Consider the following 25,431-nt stretch of genomic DNA (forward strand, 5'->3'; position numbering starts at 1 on the left):
ATTTCCCCCGTAAAAACCCTCAGAGGAAGCTTTGCTGAGCTGAAGAGGCAAATTAAAGAGCTTTACTGATAAACGTTAAAAGGTTCAGGGCTTTGGCTGTGTTTGTGAAAATCTGAAAACGATTTCGCCTCTTGCACATAAGAATGAACCAGAAGGCATTGTGTGGAGATTATACTGTAGTGATTATTATACAGGCTTTAAGGCTTTTTTTTTTTTGAATGAGATAAAACACCAACACTTCAAGAATGACTGAATTTACCTCTTTTTTTCATCATTGTGCCTTCTCTCCAGGTTCTAAGTTTTTTCAAGCCAGAAGTATTAGGGGGTCATATCAACACCTGTAGAGAAAGAAATGAAAGTTAACCCATTATGATTTCCATAAAGCCTTTGACCTCTGTTTGTATTTTTTTTTATTATCACACTTATCTTACCATTTCTGAAAGCCCTGCCTTTATTTTGACAGTGTGAGCTTCAAAGAGGCCTAAAACTTAGCGAGGCCACAGACTAAAGACTTAAAATATTCCATGTTTGTTAAGGAGGCCAAACTTCCTTTTAATCTCTGAATGTCTGGTTATATTTCTCCAGATTTTTTTGCAGGAGTCTCAAAATTTTTCTTTGGACTTACTTTGTTTACATACAATTTATTTTCCTATTGAAAGGAATATTTACTCTGATCTATTAATCTAAAAGGAATGAATCAGTATTTTTGATTAACTTCATTTCTTTCCCCCAAAGAATCAAGCTCAATTAACTTAAAATTAGCTGGATATTTTGCCCAACTTGGCTATCAAAAACTCACATAATTAAAACAAAACAAACAAAAAAAAAACTTTTAAAGATTTTAAAGCCTGAAGAATTACTGATAAAAACTACTTTAAAAGATTAGGATATAATGCAGTAAGCAAATAATGAAAAACAAAAAAAAAAACTAACAGGTGGCTTAAAACTATTGCATGATACTACTATACTACTTAGTGAGTGCCAGGATTAAACTCAGTCCACTTTGTTGCTTTCTACATATTTAAAATAAATCTTTATTGTCACAATAGAAAGGACAAAGAGTCAGGGAGGAGACATTAGACCAGAGGTCAGCACCATGACGACGATGTCTTCTCAGGTAAGGAGGGATTACAACATGATGAGGAAAAGACAAGGAAAGGGAAGATTATGTGCAATTTAACAAAAATATAGCTGTGCAGCTTTGATGCAACATTTTAAAAAAGGTGCCACAAAATGAGTACGGTAACTGCAACATCCTGGAGGGACTGTGATCCAACCTCGAACAAGACACCAGGACACTTGAGCTCCTGAGTTTGAGTTTGAGTCAGAGCAGGTCAGATTTCCTGGCTGAGAACTATTGCCTTAAATGTAGCAGGGCTGACTCTCATCTCTGATTCTGTTTGAGGTGTTCATAGACGGGATCTCAGAGTGTGGCTGTGGGAAGGAGAGTGTTTGGTCTGGAAGCCTCAGGGCCTCATCTTTGCTTTTTGTGGATGATGTGGTTCTGTTGGCATTTTCAGGCCATGACCTTCAGCGTTCACTGGAGCGTTTCGCTGCCGAGGGTGAATCGGCCCGGATGAGAGGCAGCTCAGCCCTCCCTTCTTCTTCTTCTTCTTTTTTTTTTTAAACCACAAGTTCTTCCTTTCAACAAAATTAGAGGCTTTAGATTAGTCTAGTGTTCCAGCAGTGACGGGAGATATGGACGGAAAGCGGGAAACTAGCTACAAAAATGCGGACATTCTAACCTTTCTTCTTAATCATAAATACAATAAAAGCTAAATTTAATCAGAAAGTTAACACATCCAATCTGACTGTAGAACTCAAATAGCTTAATCTCTTTTTATTGTGTCTCATAGTCTCATGGAGGATTATGAAATATCTTTGAAACAAAGGTCATCTTATCCTCCATGCACCTAGATGTGGTGTGCATGTCTTCACCCAGCACATCTGTCAAAATAATATATTTAAGTGGAAGGTTTCATGCATAGCTGCAGAACATTTTCTTTTAGTCTCACCAGAGGTCTAAAAAATTCACATTTCAAGTCCTTTGCTTCTGTAAAAGCATGTGATGGAGCTGCAGAGTCTATTATTTACAATCATTTAAGCAGTTATAATACCCAAACTTAAAAAAAAAGAAACAACTAAGTTACAAAGAGTAATAACCAAGTTGAAAACAAAATAAAAATGATCTCCTGAAAACAAAATGAATTTGTGAAGCACTGACATAGATGGGAGATGAACCTGGAGGGGTGTTACATTTCACACCTTTTACGCCTCTGGAAACTAAGCAGTCACTTGTTTTTATGTCTGGAACATGAAATAATTGAAAGGATTTTATAAATTGTTGTTTTAGATTAGATTTGACGTGCTCCTTGAGATTCATTTACTTTGCCAACGAGCCAAATTGTCTGTATGCAGAACTTGAAAAGGTTTGAGGTGAAATAAGTTGCTACATCTTAAATCATCTGTCTGTCCGGCTTATATGTGTGGAAAGCAGGTGCCAGCACATAATGGTAAAGGAGGGACAGACACTCAGAACCAACTCATTTCATTTCTGACATGAGCTGTAGTCACATCTCTCATAGTTGTTTTTTTCTTTTGTCAGTGCAAAAACATACTCTGCAAGAACAGAGAAACTTGTAATTTTATTTGAGGTGGCAAGAACAAGAACAGATCTTTCTGGCCAGGACATTTTATGCTTCTCATGAACTCAAGTGTAGAAGTCTTGGAAAGTCCTCACATGTCTTTCCCACAGCAGAATTTGTATATGGAAAGAACAGAACAAAGTTTAGTTCTTGCAGCCCTGGGAGAAGACACTGTTCTTGCAGGATGTGTAGAGGCCTTTGATCTCATGTTTCTGATCTCTATTTGTTATATTTGTTCCTCATAAAGCATTTCTGTATAACAACTTGTTTCCTCCTTTTTCCAAAGAGACGCTGAAATTATGCATACATTTTGTTGACAATCCTGTTGACAATGCTCTCCTAGCTTGGATGAGACATTAGCTTCCTTATTTGTTTTTCCAAGCAAATAAAGACCTTTTATTGCTTCATTATAAGCTTCAAAGATCATAAGGGCTGCACACGGGTTCGATAATAAGACAAGGATGGAAATAGAAACACGCCTGCAACTGACAGTTTGACTCTAAAACTGATGAATTAGGTTACATTAACATGGCGTCATGATTAGAGTACACGTTTCACCACCACAGCTGAATTAAAAACATTTTGGACACACTTTTATTTTTGTCATAATAACCAATGAGATTAGAGTAGAGCTAAATTGATTGAAACTAATCAAACGACAGATTGTGCCCAATATGAAGTGCCAGAGTAATCAAAAGAGAAAAAAATTGAAGTACTGAAGATTGATAAAAAATAAATAAAAATCTACCTTAGTTGAAGAACTTGTCCTTCCAGTTTTGAAAGGAGGACTTAAATCAAATCATATTTCTATTTATACCACAGGGGAACAGGAAGCCATGTGCCAATAATGAAAAGATCATACACACTTTATAGTAGTAGTAAAAAATAGTAAAATAACAAAAAGTACTTCAGTTACATTTATTTTGTAGGAGTTGTTATGGGTACCATATGTCTTTACAATAGGTAAGAAATGAAATGAAAAGATTATTTATTTTAAACATGGTGTTTTATCCAGATTTATAAACACATTAAAGGTTGGGCTATTCTACACTTTTTCAGTGTGAAATTTTGTTGAAGGTATTCTAATAAAATTATTTTAGTACTTTTGCACTAGAAAAAAGTACCAGTGCAACCTGAGTGTGCAGGCAACATATTTGGCATTCATTCCATTTCCAAACGGTTACAGGATTTTATATTTGAAAGATTAGTAATACATTGTTTTCTATGTATGCATCTAGTATTTCTACTTAGTAGTTGATAATGTATAAATTAGCAATTTCTTGGGTTTAGTCTTATGGTTTTGTCTCCACTGTGAGCCTCCACTGATCCCGTGGATCCTTTCTATGTCTCTGCTACAAGATACCAGAAATAATTAGTTAGATTGTGAAAATGAACAGGAGCTGGACCCATTGCATTAAACCTAAACCTGGAAATTTCCACTATGTTAATTTAGAATAGATTTAATAGCTTCTAACACATAAATACAAAATCACCCTCTGGAAATGACTTGTTGCCAGTTTTGCCTGTAAACCTTGCTCACCATTAACTTTATATTTACTGTTCTCTAGGTGTTAAAGATGAATATTTGTCTGCAGGATAAAAAGAAATCAATACAAACAACTACAGTCTGTGTTTACAGGAATGGGATGAGCAGCTTGCTAAGGAACAGGCTGCGTTGTGCAACCAAGACGCTTCCCTTCTCCACACGCCGAGCTTCGGTCACATTGGCTGGAACATGCATCTCTCTGCTGACGGTGCTGCCTCGTTTTCCATCATCGTTGATGCCTGGTTTGAGGAGGGAAAATATTTTTTGTACTATAGTGGGCGGTGTAGAGAAAATGCAACCTGTCGGCACTACACACAGGTAGCATGGAAATCTCCTTATATGTGTTTGGGCTTTGTGAAATAATGCAGTTATTCACAAGACTTGTAGTTTTATCTTTATAAAAAAACAAAAATAGAGACTTGAAGTGATTGATCCAATTGCTGTTTGCAGCTGGCTTGGGCTACCTCAAGTCATGTGGGCTGTGCCAGCCAGCAGTGTCTGAGAGATGGGCTCCTCTGGAAGATATTTGCCTGTGCGTATTACCCAGGGTTAGTCTTGTCCTTTTTCTCTACATCAATATTTATTCATTTATTTTGAAAAGGCAATAAAACGTAAAAAAAATAATTTGACAAATAATCATGCCAACTGACATGTAATTCTACATAATTTGTTAGAAAAGGAACAGGTGCAGGATCTTTTTATTTCCTGCCCCTCAATAGATTTATATAATGCTATGTTAAAGAATAAAGGTAGCTGTAGGAAATCGATCCAGCCACTGTGTCTCCCTGTGGGTTGCTGCATACTGTGTGCTACTGGTGATGCAGGGGTAACTGGGAAACGAATGGTCGCCCGGTGACGCCCTATAAGCACCTCTTCCATGTCCGGCTGTTTCCGACTGTGGGACCACGTAGGCGGACTGTGTAGTAAGACTACTTAATCTTAAAAAGGTATTTTATTCCTGAGATCATCTGAAGTGATTTGTGTGCATTAGCATCCTGCTTGTTTTTATTTCTTTGAATCAGAAATTCCAAAGAACCCCTGCAGAATGAGCTGCGGGCAACATGGCCGCCTCAATCTTACATCCTGCAAATGCAAGTGTGGCCTGGGATTCACTGGACGCTTCTGTCAGGGTAATGCTTGTTATTCTGCGTATATTTTGTCTAGTTATATAATTCATAAACAGACAGCTGAACAGTTTGAACATGTGCCTTGTGTGTTTGCCAGTAAGATGCAGCATGCAGTGTTTTCACAGTCGTTTCGAAGAAGAAGAATGCTCCTGTGTGTGTGATGTTGGCTACGGTGGTGCTGAGTGCGCAGGTGAGCCCAGCTTGTCTTATTTTATTTTTTCTTTTAATTCCTTTGAATGTTAACCTCAGCAGGCTGCAACAGAACTCTAACAGCCTGTACTGTACTCTATATTATATTTTACAACTAACTGCTGGGGGTAAAAAAAAACCCCAAAATAAAACATTTCTCACTTGTTAAACTGAGGTCAAAATAAGCCAGCTTAGAAACCAAAAACTGCCTTAACATTACAGGTTAAGACATTTATATACCTTCAATACAATAAATATGATGCAACAAAATGGGAGGATATACAAAGAATAAATACCCTGAAAAAGGAGAACGGATCTCTAACTTAAGAAAAAATTATTAATTTGTTACATGTAATCGAATTAAGTTTGTCATACTTACTTTATTTACATTTAATGACAGCTTAAAAAACATTTACTTGGATGAACTTAATTTGATTACACATTGTTTAAAAGTTGAATCTCCATTCTCTTTTTTTAAGTGTAGACACAGTAATGGCCATAAAGTAAAGAACATAATCTGAGGAACAGATCAGTTTTAATAGCTTGAGGCAGAAAGTTGTGCAGCAGGATCTGCTTTTGATTTTGCAGCAGTTTAAAGAATTTATGGAGCGACTGTCAGGTCTCTGAAAGGGGTTGATGCCTTGTTTCTGCAGCACCTCAAACAGATTTTGCACAAAAAGCAGGAACTATAAAATCCCCTTACTGTCCTCTGCAGGACTCAGGACTCCCTTATATCTGATTCTGAACACATTCAACCACATCCTGCTGTTCGTTTGGAGTCTCAACTTAGATTCAAATTTCCAGCTCCTCCCAAGAGCTGTCGTCTTCTGTACCTTGTGTACATCATTTTTTGTTTTTTCCAGCAATTTTATTTTTTATTTTATCTCACTTTTTTTTTCTGTTGTTAATTTGGAATTTTGAAACCATTTTGCATTGAGAGATATTACGTGTCTTAAGACGTCGGCTCACTAACAATAAGTGAATAATACCAAATGAAAGAATCAATTAGATTATTCCTGTCTCCAGAAATGATTTGATTGAGAGGCAGGTTAGATCCTGGACAGACTGCCGGTCCATCACAGGGCAACACAGACACGATCCAAACAAATAACCATGCAGTCAGACCAGTTAACATGGCATGAATGCTTCTGGGAAGCCGGAGGAGCCACAGAGAACCCGCTCATGCAGGGGGAGAACATGCAGAAAGACTCTATAAGCATAAAAAAATTAACATAAATCACTTCAAAACATGTTACTCTCCAGTGCAGGATGTTTACTATTCTTATGCAAAGTCACAATGTGAGCATTTATTCCATGGCGAGGACAAAAACAACTGGTAAAAAAATCTAATTGTTGCATAATGATACAACAGAGCTCTGTTTATTTTTTTCTTTCTTTTGGTACAATGTTGTTGAGTTAATTTTGTTTCTTAAATCTTGCAATCTCATTTTGCTTATTCTAGAGGCATCTTGTGTTTGACATTTTCTTGAATAAAATGGGCTTATTCGATAAATCCATTAATACAGATAAGAAATAAACCAAACATTATTTCAAGTATGGGAAAAATATTTAAGACTGTATTTTGATTAAAACCCATGTCTGACTGTTCATATAATTATTTTTTTCTTTGTGTACTTTGTCAACAGAAAAGGTGCAGTTCCCCTTTCACAGCTGTTATTTTACGATAGTTGGAACTTGCTTCATGGTGTCTTCGGAGGCTGACAGCTACTATGGGGCCAAAACTCGCTGCCAGGTCAGACAATAATAGCATCACAGAGCGCTGTGGGCAAATAAATGGAGATAGTTGCGCTACCTTTGAATCAATGCATTTCTTTTTTTTTTTTTTAACAAACAGGGACTTAGGGGAACTTTAGCTAAGATTCACAGCCAGAAAGTTCAGGACATCCTAGTGTTTTATCTAAGTGAGCTGGAGGCGAGCAATGAAGTCACCAACACCGACTTTGAAACGAAAAACTTCTGGATAGGTACAGCCATTCACACCGGCACATCAAATAAACGTTGACATAAGTCCACACAGCAGGTCAGACTAGTTTGCATCTGTTTACTTTCTGTTTTAGGCCGTTTAGATAGCACATGAATAAAGCGGTAATGTTTCAGTATTTTTTCTTCACAGGTTTGACATATAAGCCTCCAAGAGACTCATTTCGCTGGGACACAGGAGAGCTCCTTCGATTCAGCAGCTTTGCCTTTGGGCAACCTGACAACCAAGGGTATGAAGCATATTTCACAGCAGACTTAAGCTGCTGTGGCGGGCATCATAAACACAGACAGCTAAGGGCATTGGGACTTAGATAAACAAATGAAACACATCAGCAGGTGAAAAAATGTGTTTCTGTATAGATGCGGGTTTTTTTTTTCTTTTTCTGAACAGAGGACATATTTTCTGACATCTTTACTGATAAGAGGTTCACATTTATGTGCTTTGTTCTTGTAGCAGAGTTGAATGATAATAATGCTACCTGTTAATGAAGATAATTATTTTTAAACGAGCAGATGTTTGTAGCTCAACATTGAAACAGCTCTTTCTTTTCTTGGAAGTAGCGCTGCAGGTGAGGCCTGTGTTTACTGTTACTCACAGCTTCTCATTTTCTGTGCAGTTTCGGAAACTGTGTTGAACTGCAGGCACTGAGCACTTTCAACTGGAATGATCAGCGCTGCAAAACCAGGAACCGATACATTTGCCAGCATGGTAAGGCCCCTGCAGGCAGACACTCAATAGAAGTGTGGAAGGAGGTAAAGGTTCTCCAAATGCCCACCAGTGATACACAGTCAGGCCCTCTTGTCTTAAAATACACCTGCTGACCACAGGATCTGTATTTGTGTGCTACGCCATCAGTGTGAAGCTTTTTCTGCTGAAATTACAGCTCTTTTTGTGAATTGACAAAAGAAAATGTTGAGGAATATAAGTAAAGTAGTAGTGAGTTTTATCTCTGGATGCAAAAAGGGACAGTGAGTTTATAAACCAAGTCATTTCTACTTAAACCGCAGGCACATATTCATGGTGGTCTTCAACGGAACAATGAATTGTCCTCTCATATTTCTCCCCCAAACTCAGCATTGTTCTGCATTTGTGGCATCAGCTGCACTGAGGCCAAAACCCAGCAGGCTGTGAAACTGAGCCGTTTGCCTAAAGGGCAACATTTGGTGCTAGAAAATTACAACATCTTTTATGTAACTGATATTGACTGGACATTTTATACCCTTCTTAAAAATTATGAAAAGATTACTTTGATATTCAAGTTTATAGTCAGATCTACAGCCCCCAAGCTACAAATCATAAATGACTATTACTAGCCGGAAAACCTCAGCGGAAGCTTAAAAACATGTTTTACTTTAGCTGGTTGGCTCTTTTTCTTTCAGGCGTAACACAGACTGGCCTTTTAAATTTCAGCTGTCGTTCGCTTGGCCTGCTGTGCTCCTCCGTGTCCATGCAATTAGCAGTACCTTGTGTCTCTGGTAATCACTGAGGGTTAGGAGTAAAATGCTAATCTTCTGTGTCCAAAAAAAAAAAGAAAAAACAACAAAATCCTCAGTGTGATAGTGACTACACATTTAAACCTGCTTTTCAGTTCAAATCAATCGCACTCAGTGCTTACCATCAAGAACCCCCCCAAGCGATCAATACATGTCGTTTTCACAAAGACTCCCACTGTTTGGACACACATACCACTTACATTGATCGAGAAGAATGAGATGGTGGCAGATGTTTAGCGTTGTCCATTTACGGCTGTCTTTGCTAAGTTCTGGTGTGTCATCTGGTATCGATCCGTTGAAGCTGAATCTGCTCTGAATTCAGTCAGTGTTGCTAAGACACCAGCTTTTTACAAACGGCTTTTTGGGGACCCAACTATGTCTCACTTCTTTGTGGTACAAAATTAGCACATCGTGGTCAAACGTTGCTTGAGGGTTGCGTTTTGTCAAGAGGGCTTACTCTTTTAGTTGAACTTTTTTATTAATTATGCTAACCGCAAGAGTTTATTCTTCCCCAGTCAAAGATTTCAGCAGCTATTTTCTCTAACTAAAAAAAAAAAAACTGAAGCAATTTAGAAAAAAATGCTCTACTTTGTTAATTGCTTATAAAATGATAAGTGGATATCATGCCTGAGGCAAAGTCTGAACAGTGTTCCTCCAGAGGAAGTGTGTGCTTGGCATCCTTTTTTTGCCCCATTATGTGCATGACAAGAATTTAACGCTTCATGTCTCATTAGCAGCTTCTTCTCTCACATCTTTTTACTGGAGCTGAAGAACAACTGAGGAACTGGCACAGACTCAGACAGCTCCACACACTCATCTTCCATGTTTCTGTTCAGTCTCTTTCTCAGCATGGTGGATGTGTTGCATGTACGATGCGTTCATGGGTCGTGTGTGTATTTGTGCATTTTGCAGATCCAGAGCAGACTGCACGGTGGGAGGAAGCCAGGTGACCTGGATGCTTTCGGTTGGCTTCACTGCTGCTGCTGCATGAATTACTGTTTTATTGTGAGTGGATAAGTGTGGATTAGATCTATTGTGTAAATACTGTGCATAATTGAATGTTTTATGAAGCATTTGCTCTTGTTTTGTAAAGTCCACTTTTTTGCTGTGACAACTTGAATTTCTACTTCAATACTAAGTGATAAAAGATTATCTTATCGTACTAATTAGAAAAGTCGCTGTTTATTTGCTTTTTGCAGTTTCAAAATGGGCCTCTTCTCTTTTTTGCTAAAACTTCTCATTTACTCTGCCCCCCCTGATGGGTTAGTCTTCCTGCTTTTTGATTGTACTCTTGCTCCAACAAACTTGTAGCAAATGGTTGGATTACCTGCTCAGCGTGCCATTAAGTTCTGCAAAGGCCTGTTTATGACCCTTACATAATTAAAGGTAGAAACCTGAAAAACATAAAATCTGTAAAAGTGGTAACATTAAAGTGAACAATTATTGAGATTTTATTATCCTACTTCATGCTGTCAGACAGGCCCTACATAAAGGACTTCTTGATTCTGCAGGATGAATCGGTTTCTAACATTTTAAGCTGATGTGAGTGTTATAACATTGCCTAATGTGTAACTCCCCCTGCCACCCTTCCTCCATGAAATTGTAGTGAGGTTTAGGGGGTTAGGGGTGCCGGTGGGATTGTTTGCCCAGGGAGCCTAATAAGCTAGGACCACCTCTGTCTGCAGGTCAGGTCAGGTATTACTCAAGTGTGCCTGAAAATTGAACCAAAAATGTGATTAGCTGGTAGTTAATTTATGAGTCAACATAAAGGCAATTTAATTTTTCGGTTCATGCAAATATATTATTTCTACTAATAAATAAATGTAATTCTTTGTCTGTCTAGTTGTCGTCTGATATTAAAACTTAGATTTAAGATTTAAGCATTTCTACAAAAAAAACAAAAAAACAGCAAGAACCAGAGGAAACCTGGCTGGCTTTTGCATGGCAGTGAATGAGTCACAAACATGCTTAACATATACTTCATAGAAATAGCTTGGAGTGCCATTAATACAGATTGTCTTGATTTGTAAATAAAACCATTTCTTTTCATGAGATTTCTTTTCTTCCCACTCCAGCAAAAACCACTGCTACTGGGTTTTGATTTTTCTAGGAGACATTATTTATGTGCAATGAAAGAGAACTTTAATTTAAGTGTGTAAGCAAAAAGTCCTGCCTCTGTAAGCATCTTTCCAATTATCACGCAGCACTCACAGTAACAATCCAAGCCTGTTTGCATGTACAAGCAAACCGACACAGATGTTCTCTCTGTCTAATCGAACTACAGCCTCCCACTGAGCTTCTGGTCATGGAGTTCTCAGTAAACCAAGGTTTCAACATCTTATTTCCAAACTCATGGAAAACAGGGTCCAAGTTAAAGGTTTCACCTCCACAGGAATGTGAGGTAGAAAATCACGCTGGACAGAGAAAGAGACGTCAGAATGACAGATAGTGCCTCATACGAAGAAACGTGTAAAAGGCTGAAAAAAGGCCATCAGACACAGTGGTGAAATGATGCAAATGAAAAACAGCAACAAGCTCACAGGTTTAAACTCTCCTAATTACGCTTGTGCTCCACTGAGTTTCAATTTCCTCAAATTTCTGTCTGTGAAAGTGTGCGTTACCTCTAATTGATGCGTCACACAAAAACATACAACCAATGTGAAATAACTCACGGTGCATTCTTGTCCCTCATTCTTCCAACAACGTAAACGGCGATTCGACAAGGACATCTCCAGAGCTGCGGGTATTTGAGTGAGGCAGAATAAGCTTGACCTCACACTGTGTCATTAAATGAGATGTGCTGTGTAATAAACTTTTTCTTTCTTTTTTTTTTCTGCTGATGTGTTAGTTCTTGGCTGTCTACAAAGATTGCGAGTGCAGAATGTTTAAGAGTCTGCCTGAGAGTGTACAGTGAATGAGCGAGTATTTGCCTCGTATGATTTGCTCGCTCGGTTTCCTGCTGCTCTCATGGTGCCCCCCGATAAGCCGGCGCTGCAGCAGAGGGTTTCAGAATGGCGCTGGTGGCAGTGGAATTAGCTTCCATTGTCATGATAATGACAGTGATACTCTTGGCCCTTCCAACTCAGTCCAGCTATTGTATGGAAACAGGAATGCAATTTCTCCTTCAGCGGCAGCCGACAATCCTCTGCGAGAGTGAAAGGTCTCTAAATGACTCTCCATTCATGCAAGGCTGAGGGGCCAGCAGCCAATTAAAGTGGGAGCAGGCGAACAGTGCCATCCTGAAGACCTGAAACTCTCTCTAAGCACACAGACAGAGCAACACACATGCACACACACACACAATTTGTTGTATTTTTGCTTCTTCAAACAACATCTAATCCTGTAAACTAGTTTTTCTTCCTCTTGCAGACCTGATTTTTACAGGGCCACCGGCAGTGTGCACTAAATAACTTAACCAGCAGTCATACAGCTTTAGGAGCACAAGTTGCCAATTTAAAAATGCTTTAATATGCGAGTAGGGGGAACTAGGTCCGGGGAAAGCCAAAAATATTTTTTCAATTCAATACATCATGGTTGCATTTTTTGGAGGCATTTAGGGAATTAGACAGTCTCCTCTGGGTATTTATCTGCCGGCTGAAGCAGAGTCCCGACAGCGGGTGAAAGGTCCACAGAGTGTTTGCTCGGTTGAGCTGTGAACATGTGCTGCCCAGCTAAGTGACCCACAAGTTTAAAAAAAGACATTCGACCAAATTAATTTGCTTTAAAAAGTGTTACTGCCAAAAAAAATCTCTACAAAGGGCAACAGTGCTCTTTAATGACACGTTTACCTCGAGCAGGGTTTATGTGAGGTCTTGGACGGTCATACTAAGCCTTAAATGTAATAATCCTATTGGCCTGAAAAAGTCTTAAATATGCCCCGGTTTTAATATCAGTCCTCAAAATACATGTAGCTACAAGATGGTGTGTGTCTCTATGTGAATATTTGACATAAATCTGTTAATTACTGAGAAATTTGAATATCTTTAAACAATAAAGATAAAAAAGGTCGGTGAAACGTAAAATCAAAAAGGGAATGATAGGGAAATATGCATCACATGTGCATATGTCCCTGAGTTTTTACAGTCAAGTATCTTTTGCCTTCTTCAAAATGTTGCTTGATTTTAAACGTAAAAATTAATTGTGAACTACAGGGTCTGAACATAACCAAACAAACATTTTTTTTTTTTTCTTTGTGGGTTTTTCTTAATATTTGCTGTGGAACTGTTCAGCTTTTATCTAATATTGCACGATTCCCATGATTTTTGTAACATTACAATACATATTTTCCACAAAAGCAGCTAATTTGACCATGAAAATCTAAATTCGGTTCTATGAACAGGAGTTTCCACCTGAGATTAAATCAGGGTTTTGATCAAAACAACACAATCTCAACGTATGTTATTATTAAGATGTTAACTTTAACACGGTGTTATTTGAGATAAAATAAGCAGGTTTCTTTTTCACATTTTTAGTGTCCTTTCCACAAATGGGAAAATAAAGCAGTAGATCTCAAGTCCCGTCCCTCAGAAATCTCCAATTCACATGTGATATTATAAAACCGGGGTTTAGATGAAAGTCCTCATCTATCTGCAATCAGCCTCCAATTATCGCTCTTTACATCTGAATGAGGAGCTCCAGCTGTACTGTGGGGATCTGATGATACAAGCGGAGGAGTAACCGTTTATTTTTATAAGGAGGGGTAAATAACAGACAGAATTACCGTGTGGGTTTCTAATCATCTTTACAAATCAAGGAGGGACCGCACTCAGCACTCATCTCATGTCTTTATTCAGCGACTGTTTACCAGAAGTGGAACAGAGCGTTCACATTTCCTATTTATTCGCTTTCTGCCCCAGCTTTTGCATTTCTTTTTCACTGCAGTACTGAAAGTAAATAACACAAGGACTTTCTATTATGAGAGCAAGATTTAATAAAGATTCTGAATTCTATCAAAAATGTTTTTTGTTTTGCTTTTAATTAAGTCTTCTCTAAATGCTTTTTAGATTTAGAAAACAAAAATCATAAGGACAAAAGCATCTACTTGTTTACAGAAAACATGAAAAATATGCATCAAAGCAGTTTAATCTCAATGCAGTCAAAGGACTGCAATGACTACGCTCATCCTCAATCACTGTTAAACAATTATTCGCCCTTCTTTTATCTACACCATTTCCTCCCCCCCCTCTCTCTCTCTTTTCCTCCCTCTTATTTTCTATTTTCAGAGCAGTCAGTGTTGAGCTTCCCACAGCATTTGGATGCAAGATGAACTTTGATAAGAGTTAATGAGAATACAGCATTGTGCAGGCAAATAATGGCTCGGGCTGCACTTGAGAGCCTCCTCACTAGGAAATGGACTGCAAAGAGCCACAGCCAGCCACTCCTCAAGGTTCAGCAGAGGAAAAGGAGAGAGGAAGGAGGCAGAGAGGTGCAGACAAAGTCATGCATGTTTGAGGCATGGAGGCGCAGGGTGCAGATATAATGACTGATAATTACTGTATTTACACAACCAAGCTTTTACACCGCAGGGAAAAAAAACAAAAAACTCTGCACCCCGCACTTACTGTATGTCCTTGTAAATCCTGCGGTTTTAATGGAATGTGAATTGTACACACGTCAAAAAATAAGCGTGTATATAAGGAATAGTACATTTCTTGTGTAAAAGAAAAATCTATGTGAGATGTTAATATTATGTGGTTTTCTTACTGCTTTCGATTTAGATCAGTGTTGACTGACATGACTGTCAGTCAGCACTGATGGAAGAAAAATTCTCTGTGTTTTTGACCTTATTGTTTTTGTAAACCAGCACACTCTCATAGCACAGAAGGGACATTTTTCCTAGTTCCCCTTAGTGGTGCAGCGCACACAGATTTGACCTTTCAAAAGCTCTTTTAGATTCAGTCAGAAAACAAACTAAGTTCCACTCATTGTTTTTTCTTAGTAATGTTTTAATGCTCTTTCTGAATGCCTTCAACAAGTGAGCATCTCCTAAGACGAGACAAACATATACTAATTTCCTCGGGGTTAAATCAATTTTGAGATCCAGAAAGTCATAATAAGCAGTACGTTTCAATGTTGCTTGGTAAAACTCTAAATGCAAATTGCTCTTTTCTTCAAAGAAATGGTTAAATGCTTGAAAAGTGAAAGCAGCTCCAGTGATGAGACAGGCTGGGGGTGGAGTTGTTTGCATTTCACACTTTGCTACACCTCACCGAGTGATGTGTGGAACCAGCCGACATCCAGAACCCCAGACCCATTAGAGGCCATTACTGACTGCCAATCTCAGAACGACCTCCTGAACTCCGAGTTTCTATAAACTTTTGTCCAAACTAACACTGACAGCAAGCTGAGTTGGACTTTTCAGTCTATGACTGATAAACATTTAGCAGTTCAAACTATTGTTCATTGAGAAAAAAAATAGGCATGTCAATCATTTTAATAGCAATGATATTTCTGAAACATCACTCCTCCCAAATATTTGTGATATATAAATCCAGAAAAAACTTCATTTGTCAGATTTAATTTAGAATACAATAAAATAGAAATGAAACAGCAATATCAGAAATCCAGGTGTACCAGCAGCATAACAAAGATAAGTTAAAATACAGAAAGTTAAAGTATATATAAACTTAGTGGACTCATCGCTGAGGCTCCTGCACTGCGGCTGCTGGATGGTAATACAGTGAAAGCGTAATGCTCCACTCGTGAAAGTAAATCTGTTCAGCTTCTCTTTGGCATTCAGACAACAATTCTGACTGCTACACTGCTGGACAGGACACGATAAAGAAAAATAAAACCAGAACAAGAAAAATTCTGCAAATAGCAGCAGGGATTTGTTTGCTGCTGGGAGGAACACTGCAAAAACTAAATCTTACCACGTATTTTTGGTCTAAACTGAAAATTTATCAGTACATTTGAAAAAAGTCAAAACTGACTTACAAGTAACTTTTTAGCAAAAATGATGAGCTTGTTTTAGGTAAATAACATCTTGATATTGGTAAAAAATTAAATTATTTCCACAAGCAGATTATTTCACTTTTAACAGCACATTTTTCCACATTATAAGTGAAATAATCTGTCTTCTCTTTATATTACCAATAGCCATTGTTTTGCAGCTTTAACTGGTTGTAAATAAATGAATTAGGAATAGCCCCTTTTAGAAGAGTTTTATTTTAACCAGTTTTAAAATGTTATTTTGTTGACAAAAAAGCTAAAACTATTCAGCATCAGATCAATTTTGTATAGTTTTCTTCTTAAATCTATTTTATAGGACAGCTCTTTTCTTTGATTGCGTTAATCAAGAAACAAATATGCCTCCATAGAAATTAGTCAGTCAGCCAGTGATTGGGATTCACAAATTCTGCAGTGATTGGCTCTAATCAGTGACTGGCAGTTCAAATACTAAAAAATCAGAAACTTTTTTTCCAGTTTATTACATTGTTACAGGGTAGTGGAAGAAGAAGAATGCCAACAGATTTATAGTTAACTCCTTCTGTGTGAAAATTAGTGACATGAAAAGAATGGGAAAAGAATGGCTATAGGAACTACAGGCAGGCGAAACACCATTGTAGCTCACATGGACGGCCATTGATTCCCTCTAGTTGACCCAACAGCTCAATCCAGTACCTGACTAGACAGTCAGCCCAGTCAAAAGATTTTAGTGCAGGTTTATTCAGAAGGCTGGTTTTCTTCATGTTTAAGCCTTTGGTTTTGCTAAAAGTAGTTTTCTCCAAAACACCAACAATCTTGTGTCAGACAATCCAACATGTAGCAAAATCCATTTAAATTGAAGTTCATGGTTATTTTTGGTCTGTGAAATTGAACGAGTGGTCTTTGGGACCCATCTTGTTTTGAATTTAGTAAAATTAAATTTGGGGGGCAAGGGTGATGTTTTCATGTATGAGAGACAAAGACTAGGATAACCCATATTCAAATTACTGGTGTAGCTTCTTAATAATATCAGACATAGCAACCCTTAGTGCATAAACAGAAGGCAAATTGTCTCCTTGTCTTGCTTCGCATTCAGAAGGCTTGTTTAATTATGAATTTGAGTTGGTAGAGTCAAGTTTTTAAATTGTAGGAAAGCAATCACACTAACAAGCTGTTAATGTCAGTAACAGAGCAATTAATGTCAAATAACCGAGTGAGTCAAAGACTCACGTGACTTTAAGAACCCTATCAGGGATCTTCAACGTCCTAAAAGTGTAATTGTATCGACAGTAACATTCAAGCTAAAGACACATTTTGGATAAGAGATTAAATGTCGACGCTAAATGTTTGTTACATTTAACAATCAATAAATAAATTTAGACATTTGAGTAGGGATTATCTAAAATTGTCAGACTGTAAGACCTAAAAGAAATTTGGGGTTTGGCTGTAAAAGCCACTGGGTTGCAAGAGTGAGTATAGTTTTCTGCACTGTTTAACCTATTGGATCCAGTCCGTTCTCAGTCCTAGCACACACATTCACATTATGAGTGCATCTTTTTTTGCAGTCGGGGAAAATGTTTTCTGCTTTGCATAAAAACAAAGAAAACATTTGCTGTTTTCCATTCCTAAAGCTGTAAATATGTTTTTACGAGGTCATAAATCACAACTGGCTGAGCAGGGTGAAGAGATCATGGTTGAGTGAATTAAATGTATGTGGCATTTCTGAAGCAAGCAAGAAAAAAGTGATTTACTTTAACCTTTGTGTTTTCTTAATGGCTAGTCAGTTTTAGAAGAGAAAGCAATGCCTACTGACCAGAAGGACATGTCTCCAATTATTCTATTTCTGTGTTGGCTTTGTGAAACATCCAGTCTGCAGACTGCTCTCTGCAGAAAACAACACATAAGAACATTTGTAAGAATTGCATCACAAACTAAACATTTCTCCTAATTACTTTTCTAGACTGTCTGCAAATCTCTGTTTCTCTTGTTTAAGCGATTGCTTTGTAGACAATTACATTAATGTTGCTTCAACAGGCAGTCAAACAAACCAAATCTGCTATGAATGAAGCCCTGGGCTACAATGGGATAGTAATGGGAAAAAGAGCGGGAACAGCCGCGCTGGGAAACTAGAGAATAAACTGATCAGAATAAGATAAGACTGAAAATATATCCCACAATGAAAGCAAAAGATGTTCCTTACAACAGAAATATTGTTTCCAGCAGTGAGTTGGATCCCAGACAGCAAGAGAGTGGGAGAAAAAGAGTAGGAAGACCAGGAGGCAGAAAGGGTGGAACATTATAACAAGACTCTTGATAAACAAATGTATGGAGGGTTGAGAATGGAGAGCGGCTTCTCAAGGATGTCATATCTTAATTAAAAATGACAGCTTCAATTAAAAATGTAATCATTCTGACTGTTTTCTAATTAAAAGCGAAAAGACTGATTGTATTGACTCATTAACTTCAAAGAGTGGTGCACCCTAACTGAGTGAGGGGTGTATCATTTGTTGAATGGCTCAGTGGATGAGAGGTGCTGAAGAGGATGAAAAGGAGCCGTGCTTTGAGAAAGGATAATCTGCCGGAGCTGCAGCTCAGCATCAGTGGAAAATCGGTTAGATGATGATAATTTGAAGGCAAAGAGGAAATATTCAGAAATGGAGGTTGTTAGGTTTAATACAAGCAGCTCATATCAATGAGGGACAATAATTTATTAATGAATAGTAGCGCTTGTGTCATTACAGTTGCTCTAAACCAAACATGATGCAAACTTTTTTTTTGATTCTTGACAAGTTGCATCATCTGATACATGATATTTGAGTAACATTTCTATGTTTATAGGTCTAAATGCATCAGATTATAAATCTAAATGAGTTCAGCCTAGCTAATATAACAGGCTTACAACAAAGTCACAGAAAGACACTTTAAGAGAACCCAGATTATATTAAGTACAATTTATTATATCATTAGAACAGTGTGATGCAGACATTAAATTGTACAGACATTATTAACATACTTCTAGAAAACAAAAGGCTCTTCTCCAAAACAGAAAAAAAATGCATTTTACAAAGTACAAAGTTATGAGTTTATAACCAGCATGTAGTATAATACAGGCAATATAAAAAACAAAAGTTTTCTCAGAAATATTGACTAACGAGGATCTGCCATTGAACTACATTATGATGTTTTCTTCATAGATAAACAGAGAGCTAATAATAGTTTTGAAAGGTAAGTAGCTGTACATCTCTTAAAGGTTTACTCGTCATCGTAACTGATTACCAAGCAGCACGTGACATGTTACAAGGCAACATAGATAAAACCAAATTAACAAGATATGTCATAGCGCAGAAAAGAGCTGTTTGTGTGGTAATACAAAATGTGAAACATTCACATAATTATGATTCTCTCTGCATTCTTTTTTGTGATATTAGTGGACTGGATGTCAGCAAAATGGCCTGATTTGCACCTTGTGGAAAAACACAGAACAAGTGAGACTTTGATTCTTATGAAAAAAAAAACGCAATCACACAAGGAAACGGTGCATATGCTGCATTTCTCTTTGTTTCTCTATTTTTGATTCTGCAAACCACAGCACTCTGAACTGCCAACTCTTTATCAGAAATAAAAGGACCACATTGATTCTGCTTTGTTCCTTAACATTCCACCTGGAACAGCAAATATGGCACAAGCCATTTCAAATAATTGTTTTTGTGTACGTTATGTTCCCCTTGCCATTTTCATGGTGTTTACTTTTAGATTGTTGTTCACCTCAGTGTCTCCCAAGGTTGATCCCAGTGTTTGCTTGCGAGCTTTAACTTGCATGATTCAGAATCAGCTTGCAAGAAGAAATCTCATCTTTTCTTCTTCAAACACCAGGCCTTTCTCTTGTGCCCTCCATTTGAGGCCTTTAGTTTGAACTCTGGCAGCTTCGTTGTTTGCTGCTTTTAATATGTAATTATGTTGCAAATGCAAAGTCGAAAACGAAAACTATTTTTCAAACCGGCAGATAAGTGAATGCTATTTCTGCCCTTAGTATCTGCATAATATATTCATAATGTAAACAAAACACCAACGCATGCTTGCACAGACACTCTTATCTTTTAAAGACATTCATGCAGGTTAGCCTCAAAAATCCTAACCTGCAACTTATCTGTAATGACTGTTATACCTACCAGAGACTTCAACTAACCTACTTGGTTCTACTAAATCTAATGAGGAGCTCAGATATGGTATTTTAATGCCTCCAAAGCTTAGGATTGTGATTGCCAATTGTTATAATAACCACTACAAGCACTAAAACAATAGCATCAGAGTTACACACTCCATTTGTAGTGTGTCTAAGCACAAATAAAACCGTGACATAATTACTGTTTTCCCTGACCTGAATTTAATCAACAGAAGGATCATAGCTTGCAAAATGTTGTTAGGTAACCTAATTACAAAGAAATGTAGTGTCAAACATTACCAGGGACCCATTCAAACCTGGCACCAAGATGATCAGACTGGTTTCCTGCAGACAGCAGGAAGCATGTGATTGCACATAAATCAATTGAAGATGCCTGAGGCACTTGTATCTGTATTAGCTTGGCTGTCTAAATGCAGTGCATCCCCAAACAAATTGAAGGATCGCTCACTGACCTGGCGTGACTCGCCGCCAGCAGCAAAAGTACTTGTACGCAATTACATAAATACATTCTGTAAACAGCTTCACCTTTCTTGATAGAAATAAGTCCACAAAAGCGCAACTCAGATGTTGATGTCTGAATAACATGTCAAGTCATTGCGAATGCATCTGAAATTTAAGAAAAATGTGGTAAAGTTCTGTTTGTTGTCCTGCCTATGACATCATATGTTTTAATGGGCAAAAACCAGGTGTTGTGAGACGGGTCTTTATCAGGCTTGTCTACTTACATCTCAATCGGTCTGGAAAACACCAGATGTACCGTAAATGGAACGTGGTATTTATTTTATTCACAGCAGGACAGCAGAGCATTAAGCATCCAGCCAACACACAGGATAGTCTGAAACCTTTGTAGAGGATTTCAAAAGGTGAAGCCAAACATCTAGTAGCACTGGATACCAGGTTTCTAACTTACATGTATTAAGCAGTTTACACCTAATAGGCAAGCTGCCTTGTCTAAGTTCATAGCAGGCAAATGTGACCAAGATCAGATTTTTTGCCCTTAAGTGACTGACATCCAAGTTTTTCATGGAAATCTGAATGGCCCAATTCTAGCCTTCCCCACCCCAAAAACTAAGATTTATACATCATAGTTCTGCACCAGAAAAAGCCAGATATACATTGGACACAAACAATGGTGGAAGCATGAAAATAAAGCGATTTAGTATTGGATGAAGCTAATCAATGGAATTTAATCAATGGAAAGAGGTTTTGTTTTAGCTTCCTTTATCTTGTTAAGATCTTGTGACAACTATTTTAAAATTGATCCATAAATGGAGGCATCCTTTGTTACTTCCGTAAACAGGGCACTGCTGTGACATCTACATTCTTCTTCTGCGAATGCGGGTCGCTTTGGAGTCGTAAACCATTTATAGAGAAGTCTGATTGCGGTTTAATTAGTACCATGAATGACCATGCAAAAAAATTGTACTTTAGCTAAATATTGGAATTGAGTATCAAGAGCTGGAATTGAGTATCAAGACCTGTTAGCACATAGCACAAACATACACATTTGTGCTATGTTTATGTTCCCCAAGTGTTTCACAAGTTTCATGGGTATGCTATGGTTTCTCACTTGCAGAGGCTGGATATCAGAATGCAACATTTGTCAGCAGTGAGTTGTGACAAGATCTCTGGGGAATAAACTCTTGCTTTCCAGTGCATTGCATTCTGTGCATAAAGGGAAACATAAGATTCAGATTATGCATCTCTTTACAACTTGTGCTAAAAGAATAATTACTGATAAGGAGCAAAAACCAAAGGACCTAATTATATCAAGTTACAAGTCTGTGGTGCCGGAGAAGGAATTAAATAACTTAGACAATCATATGTTTAAACAATCTTTGGGAAACAGAGGCAAGTAACTAAAATCCAGCGATAATTCAAGGAAAAGACAAGGTTAAAAGGGTGGAAGAGCTGGTGAGCCAATTGAAGCAAGATGAAGAGCCAAGCTAACAAAGGCAGAAGGGAAGACAGGACCATAAATACTCAGAGACACAGACGAGACACTGATGGAAACAGTGAAGACAATCATAGGACGAGACCAGCAAGTAAAATCAGATGCAGAGACACAAATCAGTCTAAACTCCAAAATACAACATCATAGCACTCCAGTCCCTCAAGGGCGATTCAGTTTAGTGATCTGACGCAGTCTCATCGTCTTTTACAGTCAGTTTATGTTGTGGTTTTATTCACCTTTCTGACCAATAATAAGACATTGGTTGATGCTGTGTAACTTGATTAAATTAAAACAAGATCAGGGGATTGAAATTATATTCATAATACTGAATACTCCCCCTTGACTTGATTATCTACAAGTGTGCCATTCAAGTGAAATACTGTATAGTATGGATCTTATACATGTATTCAAATTTATGTTAAGTTATAAAAAATAACTTTTATCCACACAAATAATGGTTACAAACAATAAGCAATAAAGAGCCAGCAGGGGATGCTGCATTAGTTTCTCCCTGAAGAACTGCCAACTTAATGTGTTGGACGAGTTTGAGCTTCCCTGTTATTCTGGGGACTCTGGCACATTGTCAGGTCCATTACGGCAAATTGGCTTCAGGGGACGGGTCAGTTGACAATTTCAGTGAATGACAGACAGTTATTATTGACCTGTTGCAGCATGATGTCATTTTAAGTACTAAAGAGGAGCTGGACTTTGTCCCAGTCCAGAGTTGCTTGAGGAGAGAGTAATCAACTGGGTGTGAGGACGCTCACTACCCCACAGCTGAGCACCTCGATGGCGGATGTTTCTTTGTGGCTTGTTGTGAGAAGAGAGGCGATGCGTGGACCTAAAGAGATGTAACAGATGCTAATCTCAGGTTTTATCTTCTAAAATCAAAGAGCACATCTAAAGGAAGAGATGGATCCATCCAAATCAGAGAAAAGCTACTTTCTTTACTTATCTTAACCCAGAACGCTCATAAATTTATGTTTGTGACATTTCTTTTTATTGCAGCACCAATACTTCACCTAAAGGTAACATAGTTACTTGATTGTGCTACAACATGGCACAATGTGCCTGAAAAATAAAATACATAATACCCCACTTTAAATAAATAAATTGTAGCCTCTTTGTTTTTAAGCATTAAGAGACTTTTCAACACAGAGACAGGTACACTATTAAGCATCCACCTTTATGCTTATGAAATGATATATGAAATTAAATTGATATTTTGATCAATCAATTTCTTATGAAAATGGTACAAAAAGCCCTCTTCATTTTGGTGCATAGCAGGATCAGTTTGGAGGAACAGTATCCTTCCTGGTACTTAATATTAAAACTTGATATCCGTGGTGTTATTTTCACTGGCTTTTATACTCTCCCTGTGGCATTTTTGTCTTCGGTGTTTTCACGTGTCTCTGTCTGTTCTTATTTCTATCACCCTTTCAGGCTCAAGTATACATGTTTGCATATTTAAGATGGATTTTTTTTCTTGTCACTGATGGGCAGCCAAAAGGCTAGCCCTGACGCGAGAAGATAGGGCTGTGGAGGATGATGAATGGGGCTGTTTGAGAATGCAACGCAGTTCACCCTCACTCGCTGCTTTGTCTGTTTCCATGCAAGATGTAATGAAAGAGCAGGCAATAAAAAAAGTTAACAGAGATTCAGATTCTCAGTTTCTCAGACAATAATTGAATGCTCTGCCTAATTACTCTTTAGAGAATATCCAACAAAAATTGGATTGCCCACTAAAAAAACCTGCTGTGCTTTTCATTTTTGTTTGTTTAACACATCACACACATGTGTGTGGACTGCGTCTAAAAGACTCTGCATAGAAAAGCAGACACATCCAAAGCTGGGCTCAAACCAGAAGATACTGGCACGTTTAAGTACCACAGAACCAAGATGGACTCTGAGTTCATGATTAGAAATAATCTAGAGACGCACTGATTGGAATTTACTGGCTGCCAATTTCTGCTTTTCTTTGAGATCTAATTTGCATTTTGGATCACTTCAAATCTTAAACATACAAAGTAATTTGTGTGATGTTAATATTACAGGTTCCCTGTTACCTGAAAATGGAGATATCATGAGATGACCCCCACTTGTGCATAAAAGCATTAAGTCTTTCTGTGAGCATCAACAGTGACCTCAGTCACAGTAATGTTGATATTAATTTAAACAACAAAGGTTCAACAACATTTTATAAAATAAGATGAAACATTAATCATTTTAAGAAACCACTATAAATAGTTTTATAGAGCCAATACACTAAAAGGTCATTTGAACTAAATCATAAAATCCAGTTGGCCAGCCGAAACGAGAAAGAGAGCAAAAAGCTTTTTTCAATCAAACGTTGTATCCAAAAACAAGTCCGGTGCGACTGTCGGTTAATTGAATAAGCAAATAAATGAGCTCATTGTGGATACCGTCACATTCACAGTGCTCTCTTTGGTTCCTTTGCAACTTTTCATACACGTATACAAACACAAACCCTATTACTGTGACGAGAGCAGGGGCTCTCTAACCTTCTGTCCGATTGAGTTTGCAGGTCCGGCAGAAGAATATAATGAGGTTTTCACTCTGAGAAACTCAAGCTTAAAAAAGCGCAGGAGGGATGGCAGAGGGGCACGTCGGTGGGTGTGACACAGAGAAAGAAGGTGAGCGAAAGAGAAAAGGCACTCGATGATAATGTATGAGCTGTCTGCTGTCCTCCATGGTGGGGGATGGGGGCGGAGAGTGCAGCGGTGCATTTAAAAAGAAGATTATCATGTCAGAACACAGTGATACTTCACCAAACACTGATTTTTATTCGTTATAGGTCTTCCCTGCCTGCCTTGATGTTAGCACCCAAAAAGAGAGAACGTCTATTGTAGCTTGTAGCTTCATATGAATTAACAGGAGAACAAGAACTGGTCTTTTTATAGCTCTATAAACATCTTTCAGAGAGATCCACGCCGACTCTTAAAGAGCCTGCAATTGATATATTTTTCTATAGTTGCTACTATTACTCAAGAACTGTAATTAACATTTCATCATGCAGTTTATTATACTATTACACATCCTGGCAATTTCATATTTAGTGCATTGAGTTATGGCCTATTCCCTCAACAAACCTATCGTGATGGAGCCTCTCAGGGTTCTGTGTCTTGCTCAGAGACACTTAAGTATTTTAGTGGTTGAGAAGCTTGAACTTGCAATTAGGCATGAACCTGCCCTAACACCTAATCTCATTTGCACACAGTGGAAAGACAAAAAGATGGGAGCTTTCAGCAGAGACCCAGTGAAGAAACTAAACCCAGAGCTGCAGTTCCTCCTTAACTTTATGGACCGCTGTAGAGAGTCTCAGCTCATTATTCAGTTATACGTGT

General features: G+C 37.9%; 1 protein-coding gene across 1 annotated transcript; it reads left to right on the plus strand.

Annotated features, from left to right (window-relative positions):
• Nucleotides 1-1,096: 1,096 nt before the first annotated feature.
• Nucleotides 1,097-8,338, plus strand: LOC106924109 (C-type lectin domain family 18 member A-like). Its single transcript, XM_088004626.1, has 9 exons — nt 1,097-1,117; nt 4,642-4,739; nt 5,059-5,114; nt 5,214-5,321; nt 5,416-5,508; nt 7,154-7,260; nt 7,363-7,492; nt 7,642-7,738; nt 8,126-8,338. Exons 1-9 carry the CDS (start codon nt 1,097-1,099, stop codon nt 8,328-8,330), a joined length of 915 nt encoding a protein of 304 aa, XP_087860752.1. The 3' UTR covers nt 8,331-8,338.
• Nucleotides 8,339-25,431: the final 17,093 nt, after the last annotated feature.

This window comes from Poecilia mexicana, unplaced genomic scaffold (assembly GCF_051168715.1).
Source record: "Poecilia mexicana isolate PSO_F unplaced genomic scaffold, ASM5116871v1 scaffold_3, whole genome shotgun sequence".
Classification (NCBI taxonomy): domain Eukaryota; kingdom Metazoa; phylum Chordata; class Actinopteri; order Cyprinodontiformes; family Poeciliidae; genus Poecilia; species Poecilia mexicana.

Excerpts from the sequence above, each read along its gene's own strand:
- LOC106924109 (XM_088004626.1), top strand. The coding sequence starts at position 1,097 with ATGACGACGATGTCTTCTCAG. Across the intron at positions 4,740-5,058 it reads GCCTGTGCGTATTACCCAGG|CACCTCTTCCATGTCCGGCT; the intron begins GTTAGTCTTGTC and ends ACGCCCTATAAG. Across the intron at positions 7,739-8,125 it reads GGGCAACCTGACAACCAAGG|TTTCGGAAACTGTGTTGAAC; the intron begins GTATGAAGCATA and ends TTTTCTGTGCAG.